This window comes from Heterodontus francisci, chromosome 11, assembly GCF_036365525.1.
Source record: "Heterodontus francisci isolate sHetFra1 chromosome 11, sHetFra1.hap1, whole genome shotgun sequence".
NCBI classification, from domain to species: Eukaryota; Metazoa; Chordata; class Chondrichthyes; order Heterodontiformes; family Heterodontidae; genus Heterodontus; species Heterodontus francisci.
Window position 1 is genome coordinate 33,458,685 of NC_090381.1, and position 27,659 is coordinate 33,486,343.

The following is a 27,659-nucleotide window of genomic DNA, read 5'->3' on the forward strand; positions in this document are numbered from 1 at the left end:
CCCTGTATAGCTCCTATACTAATAATGTACAGTTCCTGTATAGCTCCTATGCTGATAATGTACAGTCCCTGTTTAGCTCCTATACTGATAATGTACAGTCCCTGTGTAGCACCTATACTGATAATATACAATTCCTGTTTAGCTCCTATACTGATAATATACAATTCCTGTTTAGCTCCTATACTGATAATGTACAGTCCCTGTGTAGCTCCTATACTGATAATATACAATTCCTGTTTAGCTCCTATACTGATAATATACAATTCCTGTTTAGCTCCTATACTGATAATGTACAGTCCCTGTTCAGCTCCTATACTGATAATATACAATTCCTGTTTAGCTCCTATACTGATAATATACAATTCCTGTTTAGCTCCTATACTGATATTGTACAGTTCCTGTATAGCTCCTATACTGATAATGGACAATCCCTGTTTCGCTCCTATACTGATAATGTACAGTCCCTGTGTAGCTCCTATACTGATAATATACAATTCCTGTTTAGCTCCTATACTGATAATATACAATTCCTGTTCAGCTCCTATACTGATAATGTACAGTCCCTGTGTAGCTCCTATACTGATAATATACAATTCCTGTTTAGCTCCTATACTGATAATATACAATTCCTGTTTAGCTCCTATACTGATATTGTACAGTTCCTGTATAGCTCCTATACTGATATTGGACAGTTCCTGTTTAGCTCCTATGCTGATAATGTACAGTCCCTGTTTCGCTCCTATACTGATAATGTACAGTTCCTGTATAGCTCCTATGCTGATAATGTACAGTCCCTGTTTAGCTCCTCTCCTGAATGTACAGTTCCTGTATCGCTCCTATGCTGATAATGTACAGTTCCTGTTTAGCTCCGATACTGATATTGTACAGTTCCTGTCTAGCTCCGATACTGATATTGTACAGTTCCTGTTTCGCTCCTATACTGATATTGTACAGTTCCTGTTTCGCTCCTATACTGATAATGTACAGTTCCTGTTTAGCTCCGATACTGATATTGTACAGTTCCTGTCTAGCTCCGATACTGATATTGTACAGTTCCTGTTTAGCTCCTATGCTGATAATGTACAGTCCCTGTTTAGCTCCTCTCCTGAATGTACAGTTCCTGTATAGCTCCTATGCTGATAATGTACAGTTCCTGTATAGCTCCGATACTGATATTGTACAGTTCCTGTATAGCTCCGATACTGATATTGTACAGTTCCTGTCTAGCTCCGATACTGATATTGTACAGTTCCTGTTTAGCTCCTGTACTGATATTGTACAGTTCCTGTATAGCTCCTATGCTGATAATGTACAGTTCCTGTATAGCTCCGATACTGATATTGTACAGTTCCTGTATAGCTCCGATACTGATATTGTACAGTTCCTGTATAGCTCCGATACTGATATTGTACAGTTCCTGTCTAGCTCCGATACTGATATTGTACAGTTCCTGTTTAGCTCCTGTACTGATAATGTACAGTTCCTGTATAGCTCCGATACTGATATTGTACAGTTCCTGTCTAGCTCCGATACTGATATTGTACAGTTCCTGTTTAGCTCCTGTACTGATATTGTACAGTTCCTGTATAGCTCCGATACTGATATTGTACAGTTCCTGTTTAGCTCCTATACTGATAATTGTCAGTCCCTGTTTAGCTCCTATGCTGATCATGGACAGTTCCTGTTTAGCTCCTATTTTGATATTGTACAGTTCCTGTATAGCTCCGATACTGATATTGTACAGTTCCTGTATAGCTCCGATACTGATATTGTACAGTTCCTGTTTAGCTCCTGTACTGATATTGTACAGTTCCTGTTTAGCTCCTATGCTGATATTGTACAGTTCCTGTATAGCTCCGATACTGATATTGTACAGTTCCTGTTTAGCTCCTATGCTGATATTGTACAGTTCCTGTATAGCTCCGATACTGATATTGTACAGTTCCTGTATAGCTCCTGTACTGATATTGTACAGTTCCTGTATAGCTCCGATACTGATATTGTACAGTTCCTGTTTAGCTCCTGTACTGATATTGTACAGTTCCTGTATAGCTCCGATACTGATATTGTACAGTTCCTGTTTAGCTCCTGTACTGATATTGTACAGTTCCTGTTTAGCTCCTGTACTGATATTGTACAGTTCCTGTTTAGCTCCTATGCTGATATTGTACAGTTCCTGTTTAGCTCCTATTTTGATATTGTACAGTTCCTGTTTAGCTCCGATACTGATATTGTACAGTTCCTGTTTAGCTCCTATGCTGATATTGTACAGTTCCTGTTTAGCTCCTATTTTGATATTGTACAGTTCCTGTTTAGCTCCGATACTGATATTGTACAGTTCCTGTTTAGCTCCTATGCTGATATTGTACAGTTCCTGTTTAGCTCCTATTTTGATATTGTACAGTTCCTGTTTAGCTCCGATACTGATATTGTACAGTTCCTGTTTAGCTCCTATGCTGATATTGTACAGTTCCTGTTTAGCTCCTATTTTGATATTGTACAGTTCCTGTTTAGCTCCTATTTTGATATTGTACAGTTCCTGTATGGCTCCTATGCTGATATTGTACAGTTCCTGTTTAGCTCCTATTTTGATATTGTACAGTTCCTGTTTAGCTCCTATACTGATAATGGACAGTCCCTGTTTAGCTCCTATTTTGATATTGTACAGTTCCTGTATAGCTCCGATACTGATATTGTACAGTTCCTGTATAGCTCCGATACTGATATTGTACAGTTCCTGTTTAGCTCCTGTACTGATATTGTACAGTTCCTGTTTAGCTCCTGTACTGATATTGTACAGTTCCTGTATAGCTCCGATACTGATATTGTACAGTTCCTGTATAGCTCCGATACTGATATTGTACAGTTCCTGTTTAGCTCCTATGCTGATATTGTACAGTTCCTGTATAGCTCCGATACTGATATTGTACAGTTCCTGTATAGCTCCTGTACTGATATTGTACAGTTCCTGTATAGCTCCGATACTGATATTGTACAGTTCCTGTTTAGCTCCTGTACTGATATTGTACAGTTCCTGTATAGCTCCGATACTGATATTGTACAGTTCCTGTTTAGCTCCTATGCTGATATTGTACAGTTCCTGTATAGCTCCGATACTGATATTGTACAGTTCCTGTATAGCTCCTGTACTGATATTGTACAGTTCCTGTATAGCTCCGATACTGATATTGTACAGTTCCTGTTTAGCTCCTGTACTGATATTGTACAGTTCCTGTATAGCTCCGATACTGATATTGTACAGTTCCTGTTTAGCTCCTGTACTGATATTGTACAGTTCCTGTATAGCTCCGATACTGATAATTGTCAGTCCCTGTTTAGCTCCTATGCTGATCATGGACAGTTCCTGTTTAGCTCCTATTTTGATATTGTACAGTTCCTGTTTAGCTCCGATACTGATATTGTACAGTTCCTGTTTAGCTGCTATGCTGATCATGGACAGTTCCTGTTTAGCTCCTATGCTGATATTGTACAGTTCCTGTTTAGCTCCTATTTTGATATTGTACAGTTCCTGTTTAGCTCCTATTTTGATATTGTACAGTTCCTGTATGGCTCCTATGCTGATATTGTACAGTTCCTGTTTAGCTCCTATTTTGATATTGTACAGTTCCTGTTTAGCTCCTATTTTGATATTGTACAGTTCCTGTATGGCTCCTATGCTGATATTGTACAGTTCCTGTTTAGCTCCTATTTTGATATTGTACAGTTCCTGTATAGCTCCTATACTGATAATGCACAGTTCCTGTATAGCTCCTATACTGATATTGTACAGTTCCTGTTTAGCTCCGATACTGATAGTGTACAATTCCTGTTTAGCTCCGATACTGATAATGGACAGTCCCTGTTTAGCTCCTATTTTGATATTGTACAGTTCCTGGATGGCTCCTATACTGATAATGCACAGTTCCTGTATTGCTCCTGTCCTGATAATGCACAGTTCCCGTAGGGCTCCTGTTATGTGTTGCAGGACTGTTATTTACTGACTTTGACACGAAGTTGCAGTGAGAATCTCACTACTCTGGAATAACTAACTGCTGTTGTGTTTCGATCTGAGCCGAGCACATCCGTCTGAGCCGCGCCTGACAGTCACCTACATGGATGTGACAACCACCGACACTGGTCAACCACTGGAGCGCCGCCAGGTTCCCGGTGGCAGCGGCATCGTGGGTGGGAGTCGCTCCGTTTTTGGCTCTTTTATTCGCCGGCAGCTTCGCCTGGGTGATGAGGAATTTCAAACAGTCCAACCTGCCGGCCCTGGCTGCGTGATGGACCGGAGTGGCTCCCAGATGATCCTCGATGTTCTCATTCAGCGTGCCACTGGTGTCCAGTTCCTTCAAGGTTTCCAGGTCCCCATCTTTGGCAGCAAGGAGGCACCGGTGAGGAATCATGGCGGTGCACAACTATGCACCATTTGTCCTTCTGCCGCCTCCTGTCTCCAAGTGAGAGCTGCCTTCTGTCAGCACACTAACACAGGAGAGCTCAGTTACCGGATCGAGTGTAGTCACGTAGGGAGGTTAAAGGTACAGTGCAATGTTCAGCCTGCAATAAAGCTAAGTGCACGAAAGTTGCACGAACTCTTGTCTTTCAGCTGACAGCATCTGACTTCCTGACAAGCTACTCAGCCAGGGTTGCTCATCGTCTGCACTTTTTCAATCTGATCATTTTTCTTCGATGCAGCCAATGCTTCTCTCTCTATAATCACCTGTCTGTTCACCCCTCCCTCTCTCTTCTGCTACACACTCCCTCTACCTGTCCTTTTGATACCAGAGGGCGGGGGACACGAGGCAGTGAAGCATCTGGTCATATTTGCCACTGTTGAAGCTCCTGAAGCGGGCAGTAGAACTTGGGGGCTGGGTGGGGGATTTTGTGGATATGCTTGCTAATTCAGTTCGATTTTCACCCTTTATGTGCTATGATCATAAAGAACCAATTGGACAGTTTTTTTGAGTTTAAACAAGAAAGAGGTTAGTTTATTGTACTTATATTGTACTTGTACTTTCTGGCTGATAGAGATGGCCACCTGGTTCATGGTTTTCTTGGAGACAGTGATATAGATGCTTTTCTCTCTGGGGTCGTTATCTGCAGCAGTGATAGACTTGGATATTTTGCAGCCTGTAGGCCAGGTTTGAACTTACAGGATTGCCTTGGGGGAGAGAGAGAGAGTGAGACCCTCACTTGGGTCCTGCGCTGGTCAAATTCAGATGCTTGTCTGCTGTAGAGAGAAGAAAAAACAAGTTTTCACACAGATGGAGTCTGTCACATGATGGTCCAGTGTATTCTCTCTTTTGCATCTTAATTAGTTCAAGTCTTAAGCATTCCAATCTCTCTTTGGTCCCATTGTTTCAGTGTTTACCCTTTGAGATTTGTCTCCACCAGTGTTAATGTTCCAAGATGGCGTTGAATGTCTTGTTAATGGAGGTAAGACAGGTAGCTCATTCAAAATTCGCAAGCCATTGTTCTGGTGGGCGATTAACCACACATTCATTTTCACCTAGATACCTTGGTATGTGTGGTATTTCATTGCAAATTGCAATGGCAATTTTAGCTGCTAGCAGGAATCTTTTTATCAGTTTTTTGTCTCCTGCTTTGTTTTTAAAGTTTGATTAATGTCCTTTGTCTCCCGCTTTCTTGTTAAAGTGTAATTCAGGTTTCCCCCAGATGGATTTTAAAAAATCATCATTCGGCATAGCACGTGTTCGAGATACCTCTACACCATGCGGAATGCAATGTAACGACAGGAGCATTTCATTTTTACGTCTTAGGTAAAAAAAAGATACTGTACACACACATTCATACTCAAACACTCACTTCTCAAACTTATACTGCCATAGCTATGCTCTGGTTTTGTTTTTTTTCATCTGGGATTGGTATGAGAGCAGCCGGGGAACTCCAACTGCTCTGACTGGCCTCAGTCAGCTTGTTTTCCAGCATATACTGAATTTCCTCCCGAACCTGGGTCAGTTTCCTGGGACCTAGGCGATAGGGGTTTTTTTTATGGAAGGGGTCTCTCCTACATCCACATCGTGTAGGTTTAGGGTTTTGTACCCTGGTTTGTCCCTGCAGATTTCTTTAAATGCTGTGAGCAGCCTTGTTAGGGCTCCTCTTTGTTATACATTTAAATCGGAGAGTACAGTGTTTAATTTTCCTAACATTTTGGTGGTGGCTAATTGGACAGTAAAGGGTTCAATTTGGGAATGCTGCAGCCCCTCCTCTAACTTGTCCTCACTGGCCTTTTCGTCGTCCTCCTTCCAGACTGCCTGACAGACCTGGGCTTCTTTGTCTCCTTCTCAGCTTTGATACTGCTTTAGCATATTAATGTGCTACAACCTTTGTTTTTGCCTATGGTTTGGGGTGTCAATTAAATAGTTCACCTTGCCAATTCTCTTTACTACCCGATAGGGGCCACTGAACCAGGCTTTCAGGGATTCGCCCTCTATTGGAGGTAGTACTAATAAATGGTTTCTGGGCTGAAATGTTCTGGCCTTGGCATGTTTATCTGCTTGCATTTTCATAGCTGTCTGGGAGGTTTTCAGGTGCTCCTGAGCCACTGCACAGGCTCTCATGACCTTCTCCCAGAACATGGAGATGTAGTATAATATGGAAGGCTCATTCCTATGTCCCAAAAATCTCCCCTTGATTAGTTTAAGAGGACCTCTCACCTCGTGTCCATAAACTAATTCAAAGGGACTAAAGCCAGTGGACTCATTGGGTGAGTCCCTGGTGGCAAACAAGAAAAATCCCAGCCCTTTGTCCCAGTCATGGGGGTACTCATAGCAATATGCCCTGATCATTATCTTTCGGGTCTGGTGGTACCATTCTGAAGCCCGTTGTGACTGTGGGTGGTAGGCTGAGGACTTTAGCTGGGTTATGCCCAGATACGCAGGACTTTTTGGAAGATACCAGACATGAAATTCGTGCCCTGATCCATCTGGATCTCGGCAGGCAGCACATATCGGGTAAAGAATTGGGTTAGCCTCTCCACCACTACCGTGGCAGATATAGTTTTCAGGGGGTGGCCTCTGGGAATTGGGTAACTGCATCCATAATGGTGAGAAGATACTGGTAGTCCTCTTTTGTTTTCGGCAGGGGTCCCATACAATCCGCCAGCACTCTGCTGAAGGGTTCCCCAAAAGCCGTTATGGGAGTTAGGGGTGCAGGTTTTATTGCAGGTTGCGGTTACGCCACAGCCTGGCACATGTGGCAAGTTTTACAGAACTCCACCACATCTTTATGGAGTTTTGGTCAGTCAAAATGTTGTCTTATGCGGGCTTGGGTTTTTCTGATACCGATATGTCCAGCCATTGGAAGTCCGTGGGCCGTTCTTAGTATTTCCTTACCTTGACAGTACCACTATCTTGTGAACCACTGTCCACTCTTCATCTGCAGGTCTGTGAGGAGGTCTCCACTTCCTCATCAGCACCTCATCCTTTAAATAGTAGCACTCTGGAACACCCTCTGCTTCAGCTTCAGTTTGGGCAGTCTGTGCTCACTTTGTTAATACTGGGTCGGCTTGCTGAGCTCGACCAAGGCAGACCTGTTTAACACTTCCTGTGGGTCCTCTAACTTCTCAAAGAAGTTTTCAGATAAACACACAGTAGGGACATCTGTCTGCAATGCCAGTTCAGCCTCCTCTGATGGAGCTTGTTTGGCCATGGACTGGGTCACCACACAGTCAGGGAAAATGCCAGGGACCTTCTCTTGTAACTGCTCTGTGGTTGGTTCCAGAACGTGCTGCTCTAAGAAACTATCTCAAAAGCATTCTATGAACTCCTCATCCAGGCTACTATTTCCAATCTGATTTTTCCAGTTTATATGTAGGTTAAAATCACCCATGATTATTGCCATCTCTTATCACAAGCACCCATTATTTCTTCTTGTATACTTCCTCCTACATTGCGGTGACTGTTAGGGGGTCTGTAGACCACTCCCACTAGTGACTTCTTTCCCCTACTATTCCTCATCTCCACCCAAACTGATTCTACATTCGGATCCCCTGAACCAAGGTCATCTCTAATAATTGCACCAATGCCATCTTTGATTAACAGTGCTACCCCTCCACACTTACCTAGCTTCTTCTTGAAGTGGTCTGTGCTGGGGCCTCAACTTTTTACAATTTATATCAATGACTTAGATGAGGGGAGCGATGGCATGGTAGCTAAATTTGCAGATGACGCAACAATAGGTAGGAAAGTATGTTGTGAAGAGGACATAAGGAGGTTGCAGACCAATATAGATAGGTTAAGTAATTGGGCAAAAATCTAGCAGATGGAGTATAATGTGGGAAAATGTGAAGTTGTTCACTTTGGCAGGAACAATTTAAAAAAAAGAGTATTACTTAAACATAGAACAACTGCAGAATTCCGAGGTGCAGTGGGATCTTGGTATTCTAGTGCATGAGTTACAAAAAGTTACTATGTAGGTACAGCTAGTAATAAAGACTGCTAATGGAATGCTATCCTTTATTACGAGAGGAATTGAAAATAAAAGTAAGGATGTTATGCTTCAGTTATACAGGGCATTGGTGAGACCACATCTCGAATACTGTGTGCAGTTTTGGTCTCCTTGTTAAAGGAAGGATGTAATTGCGTTGGAGGTGGTTCGGAGGAGGTTTACTAGATTGATACCTGGAATGAGTGGGTTGTCTTATGAGGAAAGGTTGGACAGACTGGGCTTGTTTTCACTGGAATTTAGAAGAGTGAGGGGAGACTTGATTGAAGTTTATAAGATCCTGAACGATCTTGACAAGGTGGATGTAGAAAGGATGTTTCCTCTTGTGTGTGAGTCCAGAACCAAAGGGTACTGTTTTAAAATTAGGGGTCACCCTTTTAGGACAGGGACAAGGAGAAATGTTTCTCTCAGAAGGTTGAACTCTGCCTCAGAGGGTGATGGAGGTGGGGTCATTGAATATTTTTAAGGCAGAGGTAGATAGATTCTTGTTATGCAAAGGAATCAAAGATTATTAGGGGTAGATGGGAGTGTGGAATTTGAGACATGAACAGATCGGCCATGATCTTATTGAATGCGGAGCAGGCTAGAGGGGCTGAATGGCCTACTTCTGCTCCTAATTCATATGTTTGTATGTTCTGGTGTGTCCTAATTAATCCTACTGGTTTTCCCAGTAACTTCCAGCAGTCAGTTCAAAGGTGACCTGCTTTGTTACAATGGAAATACACATGTTTTTGGGTGTCACTTCTGCTCTCAGCACTTTTTGGCCTGAGGAGGGTCCCGTGTGTGTGTGGCTTTCCTTTTTCATCCATGGCTGTTCAGGCTGCTATCACCCTCACACCCCCCCCCCCCACTTTTATCCTTCTTTGGTTTTTGGAGGTGACTAGGGAAGGGTTTCTCTTTCTCTTGGTGTAAGGGCTTGTGTACAAGCATAAATTCATCAGCCAGGGTTGCTTCCTGCCTGGCTCGTGGAACCTTCTGTTCCTTCACGTGGGTTTTAATGGAAACGGGGAAGCGAGTTTTTGAACTCCTCGAGAAGGATCAACACTCTGAGGTTTTCATAGGTGGTCTCTAGCTTAAGTGCCCATATCATTGGTCAACAGTGAGTTTCTTAACTCTTTCAAACTCGAGATACGTTTCTTCAGGCTGCTTTTGGAGGGTTCAGAATTTTTGATGGTATGCCTCTGGCACCAGCTCGTATGCACTCAGGATAGCATTTGTGGTCATCTCAGAGTCTGACGAACCCTCATCAGGCATCAGTGAATAAACCTCATGGGCTTTTCCTGTTGGTTTGCTTGGCAATAGCAGAGTCCAGCTCTCTGCCGACCACTTCAGCTGTTTTGCAAGCTTTTCAAAAGAGACGAAAAACGCTTCCACATCCCCCTCATTGAACTTTAGTATCAACTGGGAGAACTTTAAGACTTCAGCGTTCGGTCCTAGGGGTAGTTCCCTCACTAGTGGTGCCTTCACTGGGTGCATTGAGACTTCCCCCAGTTAGTTCGAACTACCTTAACTCCCTTTGGAAATTTTTTTTCTCTTTCCTGATATTCTATCTCCTCCTTCTCCTTCTGGAATTCTAATTCTAGTCTCTTCTGTTCCAGCTGTATCTTAGGTAACGTTACTCTGTTTTCGACTCGAAGCCTGTCTTGAGTCTTCAGTTTCATGTGCAAAATGGTTGGCCACAAGTTTTAAGATTTTGGGTTTCCTAGTTTTTGGATGTCACTGTACCACTCAGTCCCAGAGTGTGAAAGGATAGTGCCTGACCCATTGTATCACACAGTCCCAGAGTGTGAAAGGACAGTGTCTGACCCACTGTACCACCCAGTCCCAGAGTGTGAAAGGACAGTGTCTGACCCATTGTATCACCCAGTCCCAGAGTGTGAAAGGACAGTGTCTGACCCACTGTACCACCCAGTCCCAGAGTGTGAAAGGACAGTGTCTGACCCACTGTATCACCCAGTCCCAGAGTGTGAAAGGATAGTGTCTGACCCACTGTACCACGTAGTCCCAGAGTGTGAAAAGACAGTGTCTGACCCACGGTTCTACCCAGTCCCAGAGTGTGAAAGGATAGTGTCTGACCCACTGTACCACTTAGTCCCAGAGTGTGAAAGGACAGTGTCTGACCCATTGTATCGCCCAGTCCCAGAGTGTGAAAGGACAGTGTTTGACCACTGTATCACCCAGTCCCAGAGTGTGAAAGGACAGTGTCTGAATCACTGTACCACTTAGTCCCAGAGTGTGAAAGGACAGTGTCTGACCCATTGTATCGCCCAGTCCCAGAATGTGAAAGGACAGTGTTTGACCACTGTATCACCCAGTCCCAGTGTGAAAGGATAGTGTCTGACCCACTGTACCACGTAGTCCCAGAGTGTGAAAAGACAGTGTCTGACCCACGGCTCTACCCAGTCCCAGAGTGTGAAAGGATAGTGTCTGACCCACTGTACCACTTAGTCCCAGAGTGTGAAAGGACAGTGTCTGACCCATTGTATCGCCCAGTCCCAGAGTATGAAAGGACAGTGTTTGACCACTGTATCACCCAGTCCCAGAGTGTGAAAGGACAGTGTCTGACTCACTGTTCCACTTAGTCCCAGAGTGTGAAAGGACAGTGTCTGACACATTGTATCGCCCAGTCCCACAGTGTGAAAGGACAGTGTTTGACCACTGTATCACCCAGTCCCAGAGTGTGAAAGGACAGTGTCTGACTCACTGTACCACTTAGTCCCAGAGTGTGAAAGGACAGTGTTTGACCACTGTATCACCCAGTCCCAGAGTGTGAAAGGATAGTGTCTGACCCACTGTACCACTTAGTCCCAGAGTGTGAAAAGACAGTGTCTGACCCACGGTTCTACCCAGTCCCAGAGTGTGAAAGGATAGTGTCTGACCCACTGTACCACTTAGTCCCAGAGTGTGAAAAGACAGTGTCTGACCCACGGTTCTACCCAGTCCCAGAGTGTGAAAGGATAGTGTCTGACCCACTGTACCACTTAGTCCCAGAGTGTGAAAAGACAGTGTCTGACCCACGGTTCTACCCAGTCCCAGAGTGTGAAAGGATAGTCTCTGACCCACTGTACCACTTAGTCCCAGAGTGTGAAAAGACAGTGTCTGACCCACGGTTCTACCCAGTCCCAGAGTGTGAAAGGATAGTGTCTGACCCACTGTACCACTTAGTCCCAGAGTGTGAAAGGACAGTGTCTGACCCATTGTATCGCCCAGTCCCAGAGTGTGAAAGGACAGTGTTTGACCACTGTATCACCCAGTCCCAGAGTGTAAAAGGACAGTGTCTGACTCACTGTACCACTTAGTCCCAGAGTGTGAAAGGACAGTGTTTGACCATTGTATCACCCAGTCCCAGAGTGTGAAAGGATAGTGTCTGACCCACTGTACCACTTAGTCCCAGAGTGTGAAAAGACAGTGTCTGACCCACGGTTCTACCCAGTCCCAGAGTATGAAAGGATAGTGTCTGACCCACTGTACCACTTAGTCCCAGAGTGTGAAAAGACAGTGTCTGACCCACGGTTCTACCCAGTCCCAGAGTGTGAAAGGACAGTGTCTGACCCACTGTCCCATCTAGTCCCAGAATGTGAAAGACTCACTGTCTCTGGGCTACTGTGCTGCATTCAGTTTTTGTGATGATCGGAAAGTAATTACAGGGAAAGGTAGAGTGAAATTCTTTGGTATTTGCACCATTGCCTCTTTCACAATAAGGCTGAGAGTTAATGTAGAGTGATCCTTTGGGCTGTTCATTGCAGGTAGTGAGAATGCTGGCATTCCTGCACATGAATAATTAAGAATGCATTCTATGGGTTTAATCAACATTTTATTGTACAATCACTGGTGAGTAATCAATTTGATAAAGATAAGATTAAAGGATATATATAACCACAGCCTGGTTAGAGAGGTCAAAGTCTGAGAATAAATTTGCAGCCTCATGGCCAGCACGGACACGATGGGCCGAAGGGCCTGTTTCTGTGCTGTATAACTCTATGGGACTATTTCCTTACTTGTTATAAAGTGTTTAGACAATTTGAAGTGTTTGTACAGAACAGAATCTGGCTCTAAGACTACTGGCACTGTTCACATTATGTGAACCCAAGAAACAGGGCAGTGACTCTCCCCGTCACTTCTCGCAAACATGCAGCTGAATGTTTGCTTTAGGAACAGAAAACAGGAGCCAGGACTGTTTCTGAGTCCTAAACAAACACCCTCCTCCAACCCAGGGGAAACAGTAACTTGTTGGGATTTTGACCAGGGCACCTCCTCATTTTGTATGGAGACTGGTTCCATGTCCAATTAAGGGCGGCATACAGGCTTTTGAAGCTGGAGGGCCAATCAAAGTCCTTCCAGCTTCAGAGGAGCTGCCGCTGCAGTAAATGGTAAATAACTGAGAGGGCACTTCAACATGAAGGTGTCCTCTCACCAACTTTTTTAAAAATTGAATTAAAAATGGAAAAAGCAGCCAGACTGAGAAATCCCAGACGGCCTCCTTTAACTATCTTTAACAAGGCTCTTAATGAGCCTAATTGGCTGCCCACCTCGTGCGGGAAGGTAGCGCCTGAACCAGCCTCCCCTAATATGGCCACCGTTAGGAAACTGGCACATTGGCTGGCGCTGGTATATTTGGGCTCTGTCGACCTCCATTCCTGACCTCGGCGGGGCTCGAGAATCCTGCCCATGTTATAAACGCCATGACGACGGAGCAGATAGTCATGGATTCAGTGCAATGACAAGACTTCCGACCGTAGCGTCAACATTCCCACTGGTAGACTCTCAGCTGCTCCAGGCATTACCTTGCACACAGAGACCTCTCACTTCACAACAATGTCATTCACCTTCACTTATTGACATGGAGATGAATTGTTTTGTATAGAAGCTCCTTCTCTCAATCCGTCCACTTCCCTCATTTCACATGGAGGTTAGTGAACAAGGAACCTGACTAAAAAGGCACTCAGCAAGCAGAGAAAATTATAAAAGGTGCCAAAGATGCTACCCCTGGCATTCTGAACAGTTAGTCACTATTATTCATTGCTGATTTGTGTTCAATGGTTAGGGTTAGAGTTAAAATAGTATCATAGATAGTAAAGTACCATCGGGTTAGGGGATATGTTAGGTGACTGCAGCGTTTGTGTTAGGGCTAGTGTTAGGGTTAAGACACCAATATAGATGAAGTACCATTGCATTTGTGTTGATACTGGGCTGGATTTTACATCACTCGGGCGTTCCGCTCATGCAGACCGCTCATCACAGAGCCGCTGTGATATTAAACGCAGTGGCTCATTGCTCAGGGTGGACCGCCCCCCACCAGTGACATGGAGGGAGCAGGGAGTGTGCCCCTAGCAATGGCACAGGTGCCATTGTGCAGGCGCTGACCCATTTTTAAAGGGCTTTGAGCCCTTACATTTAATTCGAATTTTTAAAGAAATACTGAGTTCGAATTTATTCAAAAAAATTAAAGGAATGTTTCGAGCTCCTCTCCCACCCCCCCTCCACCAATAACCAAACAATTCATTCCTTGACCTTCCCCCCCAAAAAAATCCTTACCTTGTGCATCTGACCTTCCCTCCCCTCTTCCCCAGCAAAGTTCACAAACTTTAATCTTTATCCCTTTCCACCATCCCCTACACCTATCAAATCACTGTCACGCCGCTCCCCCTATCTCCTGCACTGAAATACTTACCTGGTCTCCCCTCCACACCAGTGTCCCACCTCGGATCCCCAGACAGGTATCTGAAGGTGCAGGAGTGCTGGCTACCGGCAGCAATATTGCTGCGGAACGGATGGTGGGAGCTGGTAAGTGATTAATTCTTTCATTAATTTCTTTTGCATATTGAAATGTGCTTTCTGTCGTCGAGCAGCAGGGGAGGCCGCCATGAGGCCACGCTGTCGCTGGCAATATGTGGTCGGGCATAAAATCCAGCCCACTGTTTGTGTTATGCTTTGACCCACTATATTAGGGTTAGAGCTAGGGTTAAGTTTAGGGCTAGGATTAGGGTTAAATTTAGGCCGAGGGCTGCATTTAAGGTTCAAACATCACAGCGTTAGCATTAGTGCCAGGATAAAGGTTAGCCTTAGGCTAGGACATTATTCGAGATGCTTTAAGGTTAAGGTAAGCAAGTTATTACAGTGGTGTTACAATTAGAACATTATTATAGATGTATTAGGGGGTTAGGGCTAGAGGTAGTATCCTATTATAGATGCATTTTGGTTAGGATTAATGTTAGCAATTGTGTTAGTGGAAGAACATTATCATAGACATGCTAGGGTTAGAACCAGAATTAGTGTTAGGACACTGTGTTAGTGTTGGGTTTAGGATAGGACCCTATTATAGATGTAGTATGGTAAAAGTTAGCACATTAGCATTGATGCATTAGAATTAGGACACTATTATAATTGTGTTAAAACTGGAGCTTATGTGAGGATGACAGCTGGGTTTAGGACACTATTAGGGTTGTTAAAATACATGGTCAACTCTTTTTGCCTTATATGCTATTTTTAACAATAAGAGATTTAACACAGACAAAAATCACAATTTTCTCATGGGAGATTAGAAACTACTGAAGGGGAATGTGAGCCCTGAAAGCATGATAGTTATTTTCAGGGGAGCTGTGAGGGCATGAACATCAATATCAATTAAGGGCGTATTTCCATTGTGATTCTCCTGCTTGTTTAGGATAACTGCAATGGAAGAGCTGCAGAAATCCCAGAGAAACGGCATGAATGCCATTCACACTGTATTTCTGGGGTTTCTGTGGCTTTTGTGAGCAAGGTTCAATGGATGAGCAGGAGCCCCCTTCTCCCCTCCCTCTCCTCTCCCCCTCCTCCCCTCCCCTTCCCCACTCCCCCCTTCCCCCACCTCCTGCCCTTGCCTCACCCCCCCTCCTCTACGCCACAGAACTGCACGCCCTTTGATGCATTTTGGGTTGTACTTGGAGCTGTTTAAAAGTAAGTTTCTTTCAAGGGCTACAAGTAGTTTAAATGTGAAAATAAAAGATGTTGTAAGGACTACAGTAAATTTTTAAAAGGTCCTGTTTCTTCCTTTGGTAATTAGACACTTTTTACAAATTAACATGATGCATTGCGTTAATTGGTGAACTGTGAATTTACAACATGCAGCTACACTAATCCCAACTGACGGTCCATTCAACATGCACAAGACAGAACTGGCTGATAATTACATTGATTATATTGTCCACATGCCATTCCTGGGGAAGGGGAGGGGTTGCCAGAATTGAAGTTGTGCTGGTTTAACTACTTTAAACAGGCAACTTTTTTTTTAAGTAGGTGGGATAAGGTTGAGATAACTATCATCACAGCGAAACCTTAGAACGGAGATCTGCTACAGAGTCACACCTAACTGATGTTTCCCCTCTTCGATGTTGATCAGCCTGCTGTGAATTTCAAACATTTTCTACTTTCGAAATCTGAAATTGCACAAGCCTAGAAATAACTCCAGGTGATAATATCAGACACCAGATACCTTTGTGTAGCATTCCTCTATCCATTACTTTAATCCAGGTGTTACCCATATAAAATGAACAAATGATCAGATCGGTTCTCATCATTTCAAACCCTACCATCCAACTGATCAGATTGTTGACAACCTTCAGTCCCAGTGAAAATAAAAGCTGATTTTTCTTGTCAACAAGTTCACACATGGGTTGAAAGACGAACAAGGGTGAGACAGGGAAAAGGGGCCGGGAGAGTGAGATGGGACATAGAGAGACAGCAAAACAGCTAGACTGAGACTGATAAAGGAAAGAGTAAAAGAGATTTCAATGGAAACTTCAAAGGAATGTGGGATAAACTAGGAATTATTACTGAGAGGTGTTGCATTGGAGGAATATGGAGAATTTTAACTAAAGCATTGAATATGCCAAATAATTATCCAACTATGTGGATCTCCTTTCCAACACCCACCCCCTCTCCAAATACTCTCCCAACTTGTGCTTTCAGCACTTCTTTAGCTGTCCTCCTCCGAGCCCTTTTCCCAGCTGTAATATCTTCTTAATAATTTAGCAGTACTTTGGGAGGAAAATCAGTACCACCACTAGCCTGGCTCAGTGGTAGCCTCTCAGTGCCAGGTTAGAATCTTGTGGGTTAAAATTCTACACTTGACATGGGTTTATAATCTAGACTGACATTCCAGTGCTATTTTTTAGGAGGTGCTGTTCTTTAGTAAAGCTGTTAAACTGAGGCCAGTGATAGGTCTTAACCCAAGACTGCAACTGCCTCCATTGATGGGTATTAACCTAATATTGCAACTGTTTGGGGCCATGGGTGTTAATTGAGACTACAACAGTCCGTCTTGGTGGGTTTGGACCAGAAACCACAGCTGCCTGTATTGGTAGGTGCTAACACTTAGCTATGCCGCCTACTGCAGTAGGTTTAACCCAAGGCCATGGCTGGCTGATGTGGTAGACGTTAACTCTAGGCTGTGCTACCTTTTGTGGTGGACACTAATCTGATAATATAGCATGCAAGAGGCCAGAATTGGAGGAGCATAGAGATCTCAGAGGGTTGTAGGCCTGGAGGAGGTTACAGAGATTGGGAGGAGCAAAACCATGGAAGGAATTGAAAACAAGTAGGAGAATTTTCAATTTGAGGTGTTGCCGGACCAAGAACCAATGTAGGTCACTGAGCACAGGGATGATGGCTGAATGCAACTTGATGAAGTTAGGATACAGAATTTTAGACGAGCTCAAGTTTATGGAGGGTGGAAGCTGGGAGTTCAGCCAGGATGGTGTTGGAATAGTCAAGTCTAGAGGTAACAAGGATGAATGATCCTTGCATGGTAACTTCCTCCATACCTACAACCCTCTAACATCTCTGTGCTTCTCCAATTCTGGCCTCTTGCATGCTATATTAATTGCTCCACTATTGGTTGCCATGCTTTTAGCTGCCTAGGCCCTAAACTTTGGAATTCACTCCCTAAACCTCTCCGTCTCTCCACCTCTCTTTAGTCCTTTAAGGCAGTCCTTAAACCTACCTCTTTGATGAAGGATCCTTGCATGGATAAGGGTTTCAGCAGCAGGGGCAGAGGCTCAGACAGGGGCAGAGTCGAGCGAGGTAACAAAGGTGGAAGTTGGTGATCTTGGTGATTGCGCATTTATGTAGTTGGAAGCTCATCTTGATGTCAAATATAACACCAAGGTTGCAAATGGTCTGGTTCAGTCTCAGAAGGTTGCCAGGGAGAGGGATGGAGTCAGTGGTTAGGGAACCGAAGACAATGGCTTCGGTCTTCCCAGTATATAGTTGGAGGAAATTTCTGCTCATCCAGAAAAGGATGTTGGACAAGCAGTCTGACTAAATTTAGAGATAGTGGAGTGGACGAGAGAGATTGTGGTGAGATAGAGCTGGGTGCCATCAGCTTATATGTGGACCTTGACATTGTGTTTTCAGATGTCACTGAGGGGCAGCGTGTAGATGAGAAATAGGAGGGAGCCAAGGTTAGATTTTTGGGGGATACCAGAGGTAACAATGCGGGAGGGAGAAGAGACGCCACTGCAAATGATACTCTGGCTATGATTTCATTAATAAGAATGGAACCAGGCAAAGGCAGTCCCACATAGCTGGATGACAGAGGTAAGATGTGGGAGGAGAATGTCTAGAGAACTGTATCAAAAGCTGCAGACAGGTTGAGAAGGATGAGGAGGGATAGTTTACCATGGTCACATTCACGTAGGATTCATTTGTGACTTTGAGAAGATTAATTTCCATACTGTGATAGGGGTGGATATGTGGTTGGAGGATTTAAACAAGGAGTTCTGGGAAAAATAGGCACAGATTTGGAAGGCACATTCAAAGACTTTGTAGAGGAAAGGAAGTTTGGAGATGGGACCAGATTTGCCCAGATCTTTTTATTTTTCTCCTTTTCAAATATTTATCCCCTTCCCTTTTAAATGAAGTTTCAGTCTCTACTTCAATAGCCACACGTGATGAAGGATCCCATGGTATAGGTTCCCAGTGGGAATCCTTAGTTTCTATTCCCTTGTTCCCCTCTCACCCTCCAGGGGAAATAATATTACACTAGTTCCCCACAGTAAAGTCTTCACTTTTCACTTACCCCTTTAACTGGCTGCTCCTCTCTCAGTGCTGCTGCCATTCATCACCTTGCTGCTGCTCCTGAGTCTGCAGGAAATGTTGGTCCCTACTTCCGCATCCACCACATTCTCCTCTCCACACTGAGTCTCAATCTCCTGACCCAGTGTCCACTTCTCTCCCATATCCTCAATTGTCCCTCTCTCCCTGAGCTACTATTCCAGTCTCCATATATGCTGCAGTGAGCATTAATCTGAGGCCATGGGCCACAGTGAGCACTCTTCTGAGGCCATGGGCCTGCTGCAGTGGGCACTAATCTGGTGTCATGGCCTTGCTGAGATGCATGTTACCAAAGGCCTCAGATGCCTCATACATCAAGTTTTAAATCTGTGACATTAAATGTTGGGATGGTGTCCTGGAACAGTTTTCTTCAGACAACCTTTTTTGACTTTACGGCAATCAGGGGATATGGGGATAGGGTAGGAGAGTGGAGTTGAGGTAAACGATCAGCCTTGATCTTATTGAATGACAGAGCAGGCTTGAAGGCCTATGGCCTACTGCTGCCCCTATTTCTTTTGTTCTTTTTTTCTTATGAGCTTCTATCATATTAATCAATCCTGTAGTAAGATCCCGAATGGTGATTTCTTGTATACTTTATTTGGTATATAATATATAAATAAACAAAAATCTTAAGGTAAGGAAATAGCTCTGAAGAATGTGCAGGAAGTGAGATGGGGGGAACCTTCCTGTCAGTTTGAATTGATCTGGATTTCAATTTCAATTGTATGTGGATCACTCCAGTTATATATGGTTCCATTTGAATCTGGATATAACAACAACAACTTGCATTTATATGACGTCTTTAATGTAGTAAATCTTCCCAAGGTACATTATAGATGGTTCAATCTGGCCAACTCTAGTTACAAACTGAATCCCTTAAGTGGATCAGCAAGAAGGCCCTAATTGACATTGATGTACCACAGGGCAGCACAGTGGCACAGTGGTTAGCACCACAGCTCCAGCGACCTGGGTTCAATTCTGGGTACTGCCTGTGCGGAGTTTGCAAGTTCTCCCTATGAGTGCGTGGGTTTTCGCCGGGTGCTCCGGTTTTCTCCCACAGCCAAAGACTTACAGGTTGATAGGTAAATTGGCCATTATAAATTACCCCTAGTATAGGTAGGGGGATAAAGGGAAGGTGGGGATGTGGTTGGAATGTAGGATTAGTACAAATGGGTGGTTGATGGTTGGCACAGACTCGGTGGCTGTATCTCTAAATAAATAAATCATCGGCTAATTTAGTGGCCAAACTATAATGTTTTGAAGTTGATGTTTGCAGTTTCAGCCAAAAGATTCAGCAACAGAACAGCTCTCCTCATTTCAGTTTCCCCATATATAGTTCCAAGGATGAAAGTAAAAGGAATTAAATCAATATTTACAAATCTAAATTAGAACACATGAAAGAGAAGACTTGGAATGATCCATTCCCATCTGTCAATGTACAGCTTGTGTGTGTTTCGATGACAGCTCTTACACATGTCCAATATGCAGAAAGTGAAAAGGAACAATGCATTTACATCTGATACTGTATGGCTTCTGTGTCTCAGTGACAGCTCTTGTACATGTAGAGTGCACAGCAGAAAAGGGAAATGATTCAATCCTGCCTGGTACTATATGGCTTGTGTTTGTCTGTCAGCTGTCATACATGTGCAGTATATAGCAGCTAAAAAAATGATCAGCTCCTAGGTGATATAAGTCATAAATGTGTCGATAAAGTATGTGGAAGTGTTTTGTGAAGTTACCAGGAACCAAGAGATATAAGTTGTTGCTATATAATGTTTCACAATTGCAAACCAGTTTGTGTATAATAAATTAGAAACATGCTCATCAGCGGGAAGATAAAGTCTTAAATTATCTGGTTAAGTGACACAGACTGAAACTTGTTCTACATCATCTTTTGAAATCTAATAAGCATTTTGTTCAGTGATTGTTTGATCCAATCTACAGTAGGTGTGGACATGGGGCTGTGATCCAGTCTATAGTAGTTGTGGATATGGGGTTGTGATCCAGGCTACAGTAAGGGTGGACATGGTGTTGTGATCCAGTCTACAGTAAGTGTGGACATGGGGCTATGATCCAGGCTACAGTAAGTGTGGACATGGTGTTTTGATCCAGTCTACAGTAAGTGTGAACATGGTGTTGTGATCCAGCCTACAGTAAGTGTGGACATGGGGCTATGATCCAGTCTACAGTAAGTGTGAACATGGTGTTGTGATCCAGCCTACAGTAAGTGTGGACATGGGGCTATGATCCAGTCTACAGTAAGTGTGAACATGGTGTTGTGATCCAGCCTACAGTAAGTGTGGACATGGTGTTGTGATCCAGTCTACAGTAAGTGTGGACATGGGGCTATGATCCAGTCTACAGTAAGTGTGGACATGGGGCTATGATCCAGGCTACAGTAAGTGTGGACATGGGGCTATGATCCAGGCTACAGTAAGTGTGGACATGGTGTTTTGATCCAGTCTACAGTAAGTGTGAACATGGTGTTGTGATCCAGTCTACAGTAAATGTGAACATGGTGTTGTGATCCAGTCTACAGTAAGTGTGGACATGGGGCTATGATCCAGTCTACAGTAAGTGTGGACATGGGGCTATGATCCAGTCTACAGTAAGTGTGAACATGGTGTTGTGATCCAGCCTACAGTAAGTGTGGACATGGGGCTATGATCCAGTCTACAGTAAGTGTGGACATGGGGCTATGATCCAGGCTACAGTAAGTGTGGACATGGTGTTTTGATCCAGTCTACAGTAAGTGTGAACATGGTGTTGTGATCCAGTCTACAGTAAATGTGAACATGGTGTTGTGATCCAGTCTACAGTAGGTGTGGACATGGGGCTATGATCCAGGCTACAGTAAATGTGGACATGGGGCTGTAATCCAGTCTACAGTAGGTGTGGACATGGGGTTGTGATCCAGTCTACAGTAAGTGTGAACATGGTGTTGTGATCCAGGCTACAGTAGGTGTGGACATCGGGTTGGATCCAGTCTATAATAGGCATGGGCATGGGGTTGTGATCCAGTCTGCAGTAGGTGTGGACATCGGGTTGTGATCCAGTCTACAGTAGGTGTGGACATGGGGTTGTGATCCAGTCTACAGTAGGTGTGGACATTGGGTTGTGATCCAGTCTACAGTAGGTGTGCACATGGGGCTATGATCCAGTCTACAGTAGGTGTGGACATCGGGTTGTGATCCAGTCTACAGTAGGTGTGGACATCGGGTTGTGATCCAGTCTACAGTAGGTGTGCACATGGGGCTATGATCCAGTCTACAGTAGGTGTGGACATCGGGTTGTGATCCAGTCTACAGTAGGTGTGGACATTGGGTTGTGATCCAGTCTGCAGTAGGTGTGGACATGGGGTTGGATCCAGTCTATAATAGGCATGGACATGGGGTTGTCATCCAGTCTACAGTAAGTGTGGACATGGGGTTGTGATCCAGTCTACAGTAGGTATGGACATGGGGTTGTGATCCAGTCTACAGTAGGTATGGACATGGGGTTGTGATCCAGTCTACAGTAGGTATGGACATGGGGTTGTGATCCAGTCTACAGTAGGTATGGACATGGGGTTGTGATCCAGTCTACGGTAGGTATGGACATGGGGTTGTGATCCAGTCTACAGTAGGTATGGACATGGGGTTGTGATCCAGTCTACAGTAGGTATGGACATGGGGTTGTGATCCAGTCTACGGTAGGTATGGACATGGGGTTGTGATCCAGTCTACAGTAGGTCAGGACATGGGGTTGTGATTCAGTCTACAGTAGGTCAGGACATGGGGTTGTGATCCAGTCTACAGTAGGTCAGGACATGGGGTTGTGATCCAGTCTACAGTAGGTATGGACATGGGGTTGTGATCCAGTCTACGGTAGGTATGGACATGGGGTTGTGATCCAGTCTACAGTAGGTCAGGACATGGGGTTGTGATTCAGTCTACAGTAGGTCAGGACATGGGGTTGTGATCCAGTCTACAGTAGGTCAGGACATGGGGTTGTGATCCAGTCTACAGTAGGTATGGACATGGGGTTGTGATCCAGTCTACAGTAGGTATGGACATGGGGTTGTGATCCAGTCTACAGTAGGTATGGACATGGGGTTGTGATTCTGTCTACAGTTAGGTGTGGAGAAGGTTTCCTGTGCGTTCTGCAGAATTTGGAGATGTGCGGTCCCTTCCATGACCGCTTACGATGAACATCCTTCATCAGTCACTAGTTTAGTAGTTTTGGACCAGAGAAGCTGCATGGCCCCAATTCGATCAGCATCCTGGACATGGTAAACCTGAAACTAGAGATGTTGGAAGAAAATGAATTTTCAGGATCCTTCACAGCTCATCCTGTGAAAATGGGAACAAATATGAGTGACATTTACAGTTCCTCATTCAGGTAGTATACGCAGCAGGCCTGTGCGCCATCACATTTAGGTGGTGAGTACAGAGAGTCTTCCCTTAATACTTATCTTTAAACTTAATATATAAATGTTCTATTACTAACAACAATCTATATTTGTATAGCATCCCAAAGCATATGGAAAAATAAACACTGAGCTAAAGAAGATTTTAGGAGCAGTGATTAAAAGCATATCAAATCATGGGGGTATAAGGTGGGGCCTAAAGAAGGAGAGGGGCCTAGATGGCTGAAGGCACAGTCATTAGTGGTGAGGTGAAGGGAGGGGGGATTGGACAAAAGGCTGAATCAGAGCTAAGAGCTATGTAGGGAGGTAGTAGTGCTGGAGGGCATTACCAAGAAGAAGGGGCAAGACTATGGCCAAATGTAATACAAGTATGAGAATTTTAAATTTGAGGTGCTGATGTACTGTGAACCAACGTATACCAGCAAGGATGAGTGATGGTTGAGTGATACTTGGTGCAGTATAGGATATAGGTAGCAGAGATATGGATGAGTTGAAGTTTATGAAGATTGGAGCATGAGAGGTCAGCCAGGAGAGCATTGGAATTTTATCTGCAAAGATGGCAAAGGTATGAATGAGGGTTTCAGCAGCAGATGTGGTGAGGTAGGGTGCTGCTATGGAGGTGGAAGTAGGTGGTATTTATGATGGAGACTACATTAGCAAAGACATTGACAATCGCTTGTCCAAAGACAACAACTCTTTTGGTCGCCTCTCTAAATGAGTCTGGGAAAATCACTCTTTGTGCACTTCCACGGAAGTTCAGGTGTACAGAGCTGTTGTTATCAGAGCCTCTTGTATGGCTCAGAATCTTGGGTCCTGTACAGTAAACAAATTAAGCTGCTTGAACACTTGCATCAATGCTGCTTGCACTCCAACAAATGGCAGGACTGCATTACAAATACTGAAGTCCTTTGAAGTGCGAATTTACCCAGCATTGAGAGCATTGTCCTACAACAAGGACAGGGCATGTCTCTCACATGGAGGACACCAGAATGCCAAAAGCAGTGCTGTATGGAGAATTGTGCCTCAGGAAGGGAAATCGAGGTGCACCCCGAAAACGTTTCAAGGACCAATTGAAGAAACAACTCTGCCTGGCTGACATCGAACAACGGACATGGGAGCAGGAAGCTGCTGACAGGAACAATTGGCACTCAAAAATCAGGAATGCTATACGCAGGTTTGAGTCCTTAAGACAAGAAGCTATAGGAGAGAAATGTTGAAAATGGAAGGAAGCTGTTTTTGCACTGGCTCCCCCAGGTCAGGAATTCCTGTGCCCCAAAAGCTTGCAGATCTAGAATTGAACTTTTTAGCCACCAGTGAGCATGCCTGCATCCATAAAGCTGAATCTTCCCTTGACCTTCAAACTCAAAGAACTAGCCATCATCATTCTATGGTCAGAAGTTAGTAGGTTGTCAGTTCAAGTCCCACTCTCGAGAAAAAAATCAAGGCTGACTCTCCAGTGTAGTACAAAGGGAGTGCTGCACTGTCGGAGGTGCTGTCTTTCAGAGAGGACATTAAACTAAGATCCAATCTGCCCTCTCAGGTGAATGTAAAAGAATCCATGGCAGGAAAGTTCTCTCTGGTGTCCCAGCCAGTATTTACCCCTCAATCAACATCACTAAGACAGATTGTTTGGTCATTATAACATTTCTGTTTGTGAGAATTGCTGTGCCCTAATCAGCTGCTGTGTTTCCCAGGTTATCACAGTGACTATATGTCAAAAGTACTTCATTGGTTATAAAGCATTTTGGGACATCCTGAGGTCATGAAAATAGCTCAATAATTGCAAGCTCTTTCATTTTGTTCTTTTATGGATTGGAAGCTCAGCTTGTGATTGAGTAGGACACTGAAGATCTGAAAGTCTGGTTCATGACTGGGGAGAGGAATAGAGTGGTGAGAGTACAAAGTTTGTGACAGGGGCCAAAGACAAGGGCTTCAGTAATCTAATGAGGCAGTAGTTAGACATCCAAGACTGGATGTTGGACAAGCAGTCTGACAGTACAGAGGTAGTGGATTGGTTAAGAGGAATCTAGGGTGAGCCATCCTCGGACAAGGGGTGTGGGTTTGCCGAGTCATCATGTTTATACAGTAGCTGTTCCTTAGAAATGCACTAGGCATGAGTGTTGAGATAAGAAGAGCGTTGCTGAAACAGAATGTACTTTTCTGGCACGCGCTGTGGACTGCAGTATCCTCTGCAAGGCCAATGGTGAGATAGATATGTAAACGAAGGATTGAAATAATGCTGTATCCCATTGGTGTAGAGCAAAAGCTCAACTGAAATACCATTGGTATCTTTAAATGCAAATTAAGGATAGAAATTATTATTGTAAGACCATTGGTTACAGAATACGATAAGTGCCACTGTTTTGCGGAAACTCTTTAGAACATTGCAGTGAGCCCCACTGTGGTCGTTCTCCTTGTGCACAAGTCAATAAAACTAGATTGCGAGTACTCACCGTGCCAAGTCTGATTATTCACAACAGTTTCTTGGAGGTCCCACCGAGATGACGAAGCCCCGGAGTGCTAGCACGGGAGAGTAGCGTGGTGCCTCGCGGGTCAACGGCTCAATGACCGTGGCTGCCTGATCTCGGCATTACGAGATTTTGACCGGGGAAACGCACATGCTCACCTGCGTAGCACTATCGGGGTAAGTCACCATAGGTTTTAAGGGAGGTTTAAGTCCCCCTCGGGGTTAGAGGCCCCATCCAAATGTGGCACGGTCTGTGGGTTAGAGGCCCAGGTCGACAGGACTAGTAGGTAATTTGAACGCTGGCCGGCAAGGTAAGGTCTGACTTTTTATAATAATGGGGAATTCATCAACAAAGGGGACTGGCACCCCCCCGCCAAGGGAACACCCAATGTATATATGTACGTACATTACGGACCAGAAAGCATTCTACATGTTTCGAGGTGGGTGAAATGGACGCAGGGTAAGGAAACGGCGTTCCCGCCCGACGATACCTTTAACAGGGACCGAATTGAGAATTTGGGATGTGCTTTGGGAGAAATGGAGAAAAGTGGTAAGAAAAAGGTAGGTTGGCCTGCATATCTCCAGTGGAGAAAGGAGATGCAGGAGCGTTTGGATGAGTCACGTAGAAGGAGTCAGGAAAGTGTGCGAAGGTCTGAGGAAGTGAGGCAACCCAAAGCCAGGATCCTGGTCGCGCAATTATCAAAGGGACTTCTATTAAGTCTAAACCTGCTGTCGAACAGGAAGAGGAGGAAGAAGAATGGTCACCGCCATACCCTTCCCCACCAGTCCCTCATGAAGGAGGGCACCAAGCCCAACCTCACCTACCACCACCTTATGACCAGCCTGAACATGCCGACTTGCCCTCAGCCCCCTGTCCAGACCAGCCCCCTCCTGACAGTACTTTGGATGGTGTGGGGCCCTCGCAGAACACCAGGGCCTGGGCTAGGCAGATGCCCCTTCGTGCCTTCCCCGGACCTCAGGGAGAACCTGTAAACGTTTACCGTCCTTGGACGCTCTCAGAACTACGGGCTATTGTTGAATCCACCCCCGACCCTCAGGATGGTGTTGAAAAATTTATCCAGAAATTTGAAATCCTTCGGAAATGTCACAATCCTACTAAAGATGACATGGATGTTGTTCTTGACACGTGTTTGGGCACGCAAAGGTGGAGGCCGATCCGTGAACAGGCCCAGTGGCCTGCAGGGGACGTTGATACGGGCGGTCTGAACCAACTCTGGGAGCAAGTTTGTGAAGCCTTATGCAAGTCGTTCCCCGATACTGTGGACTGGCATAAGATTCACAGTACAGTTCAAAGGCCGGATGAAGATGTACGGGATTATGTTGAACGTTTTCACTCAGTATTTATTAAATGTTCCGGTATTGCTATGGACGCTGGTATGCCAGTGCTCGTCAATGCCCTTGTACAGGGGTTGCAGCCTGACCTTAAAAAAATGTTTACGCTGACCTGTGTTGGGTGGGAGGGTAAGCAGAATTTGTCTGAAATCATTAGCGCTCTCCAACATTGTGAGCGTCAACTCCAGTATCAAAAACCCAGGCCGGGAGATAAAAGCACTGGCAACATTTTATATACCGGTCCGTCGGGGTCTGGTGGGCGTCAATCACGATGGGGCCGGAATGGTGGACGCGGTAGAGGCCGGCAGACCGGCCGGGGTGGCAATTCAGGTGCCTGTTTTATGTGTGGCCTTCAGGGACACTGGTCCCGGGATTGCCCTCAAAGACGACAGGCACAGGACCCCGCAGCGGTGCCATTTCCACCTCCACCACCCCCGGCACCCCTGACGGCTCCCTATACCATGCATAACCCCTTCGGCCCACCAGGCCCACAACAATAGGGATGCCACGCCGGCCTATTGCCCATAATTACCGCTGAAGAGCCTATTATACCATTGGTGATCAACGGCCATTTGATGAATTTTCTGATAGATACTGGGGCCAATTACTATTCGCGCAAATGAAGCTCCTGATATTCGTCCATCACAACAAAGTGTCGGTGTCATTGGCATGTCGGGACAACCGTTGTCACTTCCTTTGTCAGATGAGGTGCCGTTTTCTCTCTCAGGCAGAACTGGGGAACACCGATTCCTCCTCGGCACCGATGTACCTGTTCACCTCCTCGGAAGTGACTTACTCTGCAAGCTCGGATGCATACTGGTTTGTTCCCCTGAAGGCGTTCACCTCGAGGTTCCAGAATCTACATACCCAACA

General features: G+C 44.8%; 2 protein-coding genes across 3 annotated transcripts in view; both read right to left on the bottom strand.

Annotated features, from left to right (window-relative positions):
• The window catches only part of espnlb (espin like b), a 116,721-nt gene extending 112,034 nt beyond the window's left edge, over window positions 1-4,687 (bottom strand). Inside the window, exon 1 of the mRNA XM_068041957.1 lies at window positions 4,113-4,687. Within this exon, the coding sequence (XP_067898058.1) occupies window positions 4,113-4,406 (294 nt within the window). The 5' untranslated portion in view covers window positions 4,407-4,687. The remainder of the gene's footprint in view (window positions 1-4,112) is intronic.
• Window positions 4,688-5,038: 351 nt separating this feature from the next.
• LOC137375188 (protein mab-21-like 4) overlaps window positions 5,039-27,659 on the bottom strand; it is a 49,918-nt gene continuing 27,297 nt past the window's right edge. Inside the window, exon 5 of one of the 2 annotated variants that reach the window (XM_068041960.1) lies at window positions 5,039-5,230. In XM_068041960.1, coding sequence (XP_067898061.1) covers window positions 5,216-5,230 — 15 coding nt within the window. In that variant the 3' untranslated portion in view covers window positions 5,039-5,215. Of the gene's footprint in view, window positions 5,231-15,568; window positions 22,841-27,659 lie in introns of those variants that run through there. The other variant, XM_068041959.1, reaches the window with a different exon arrangement.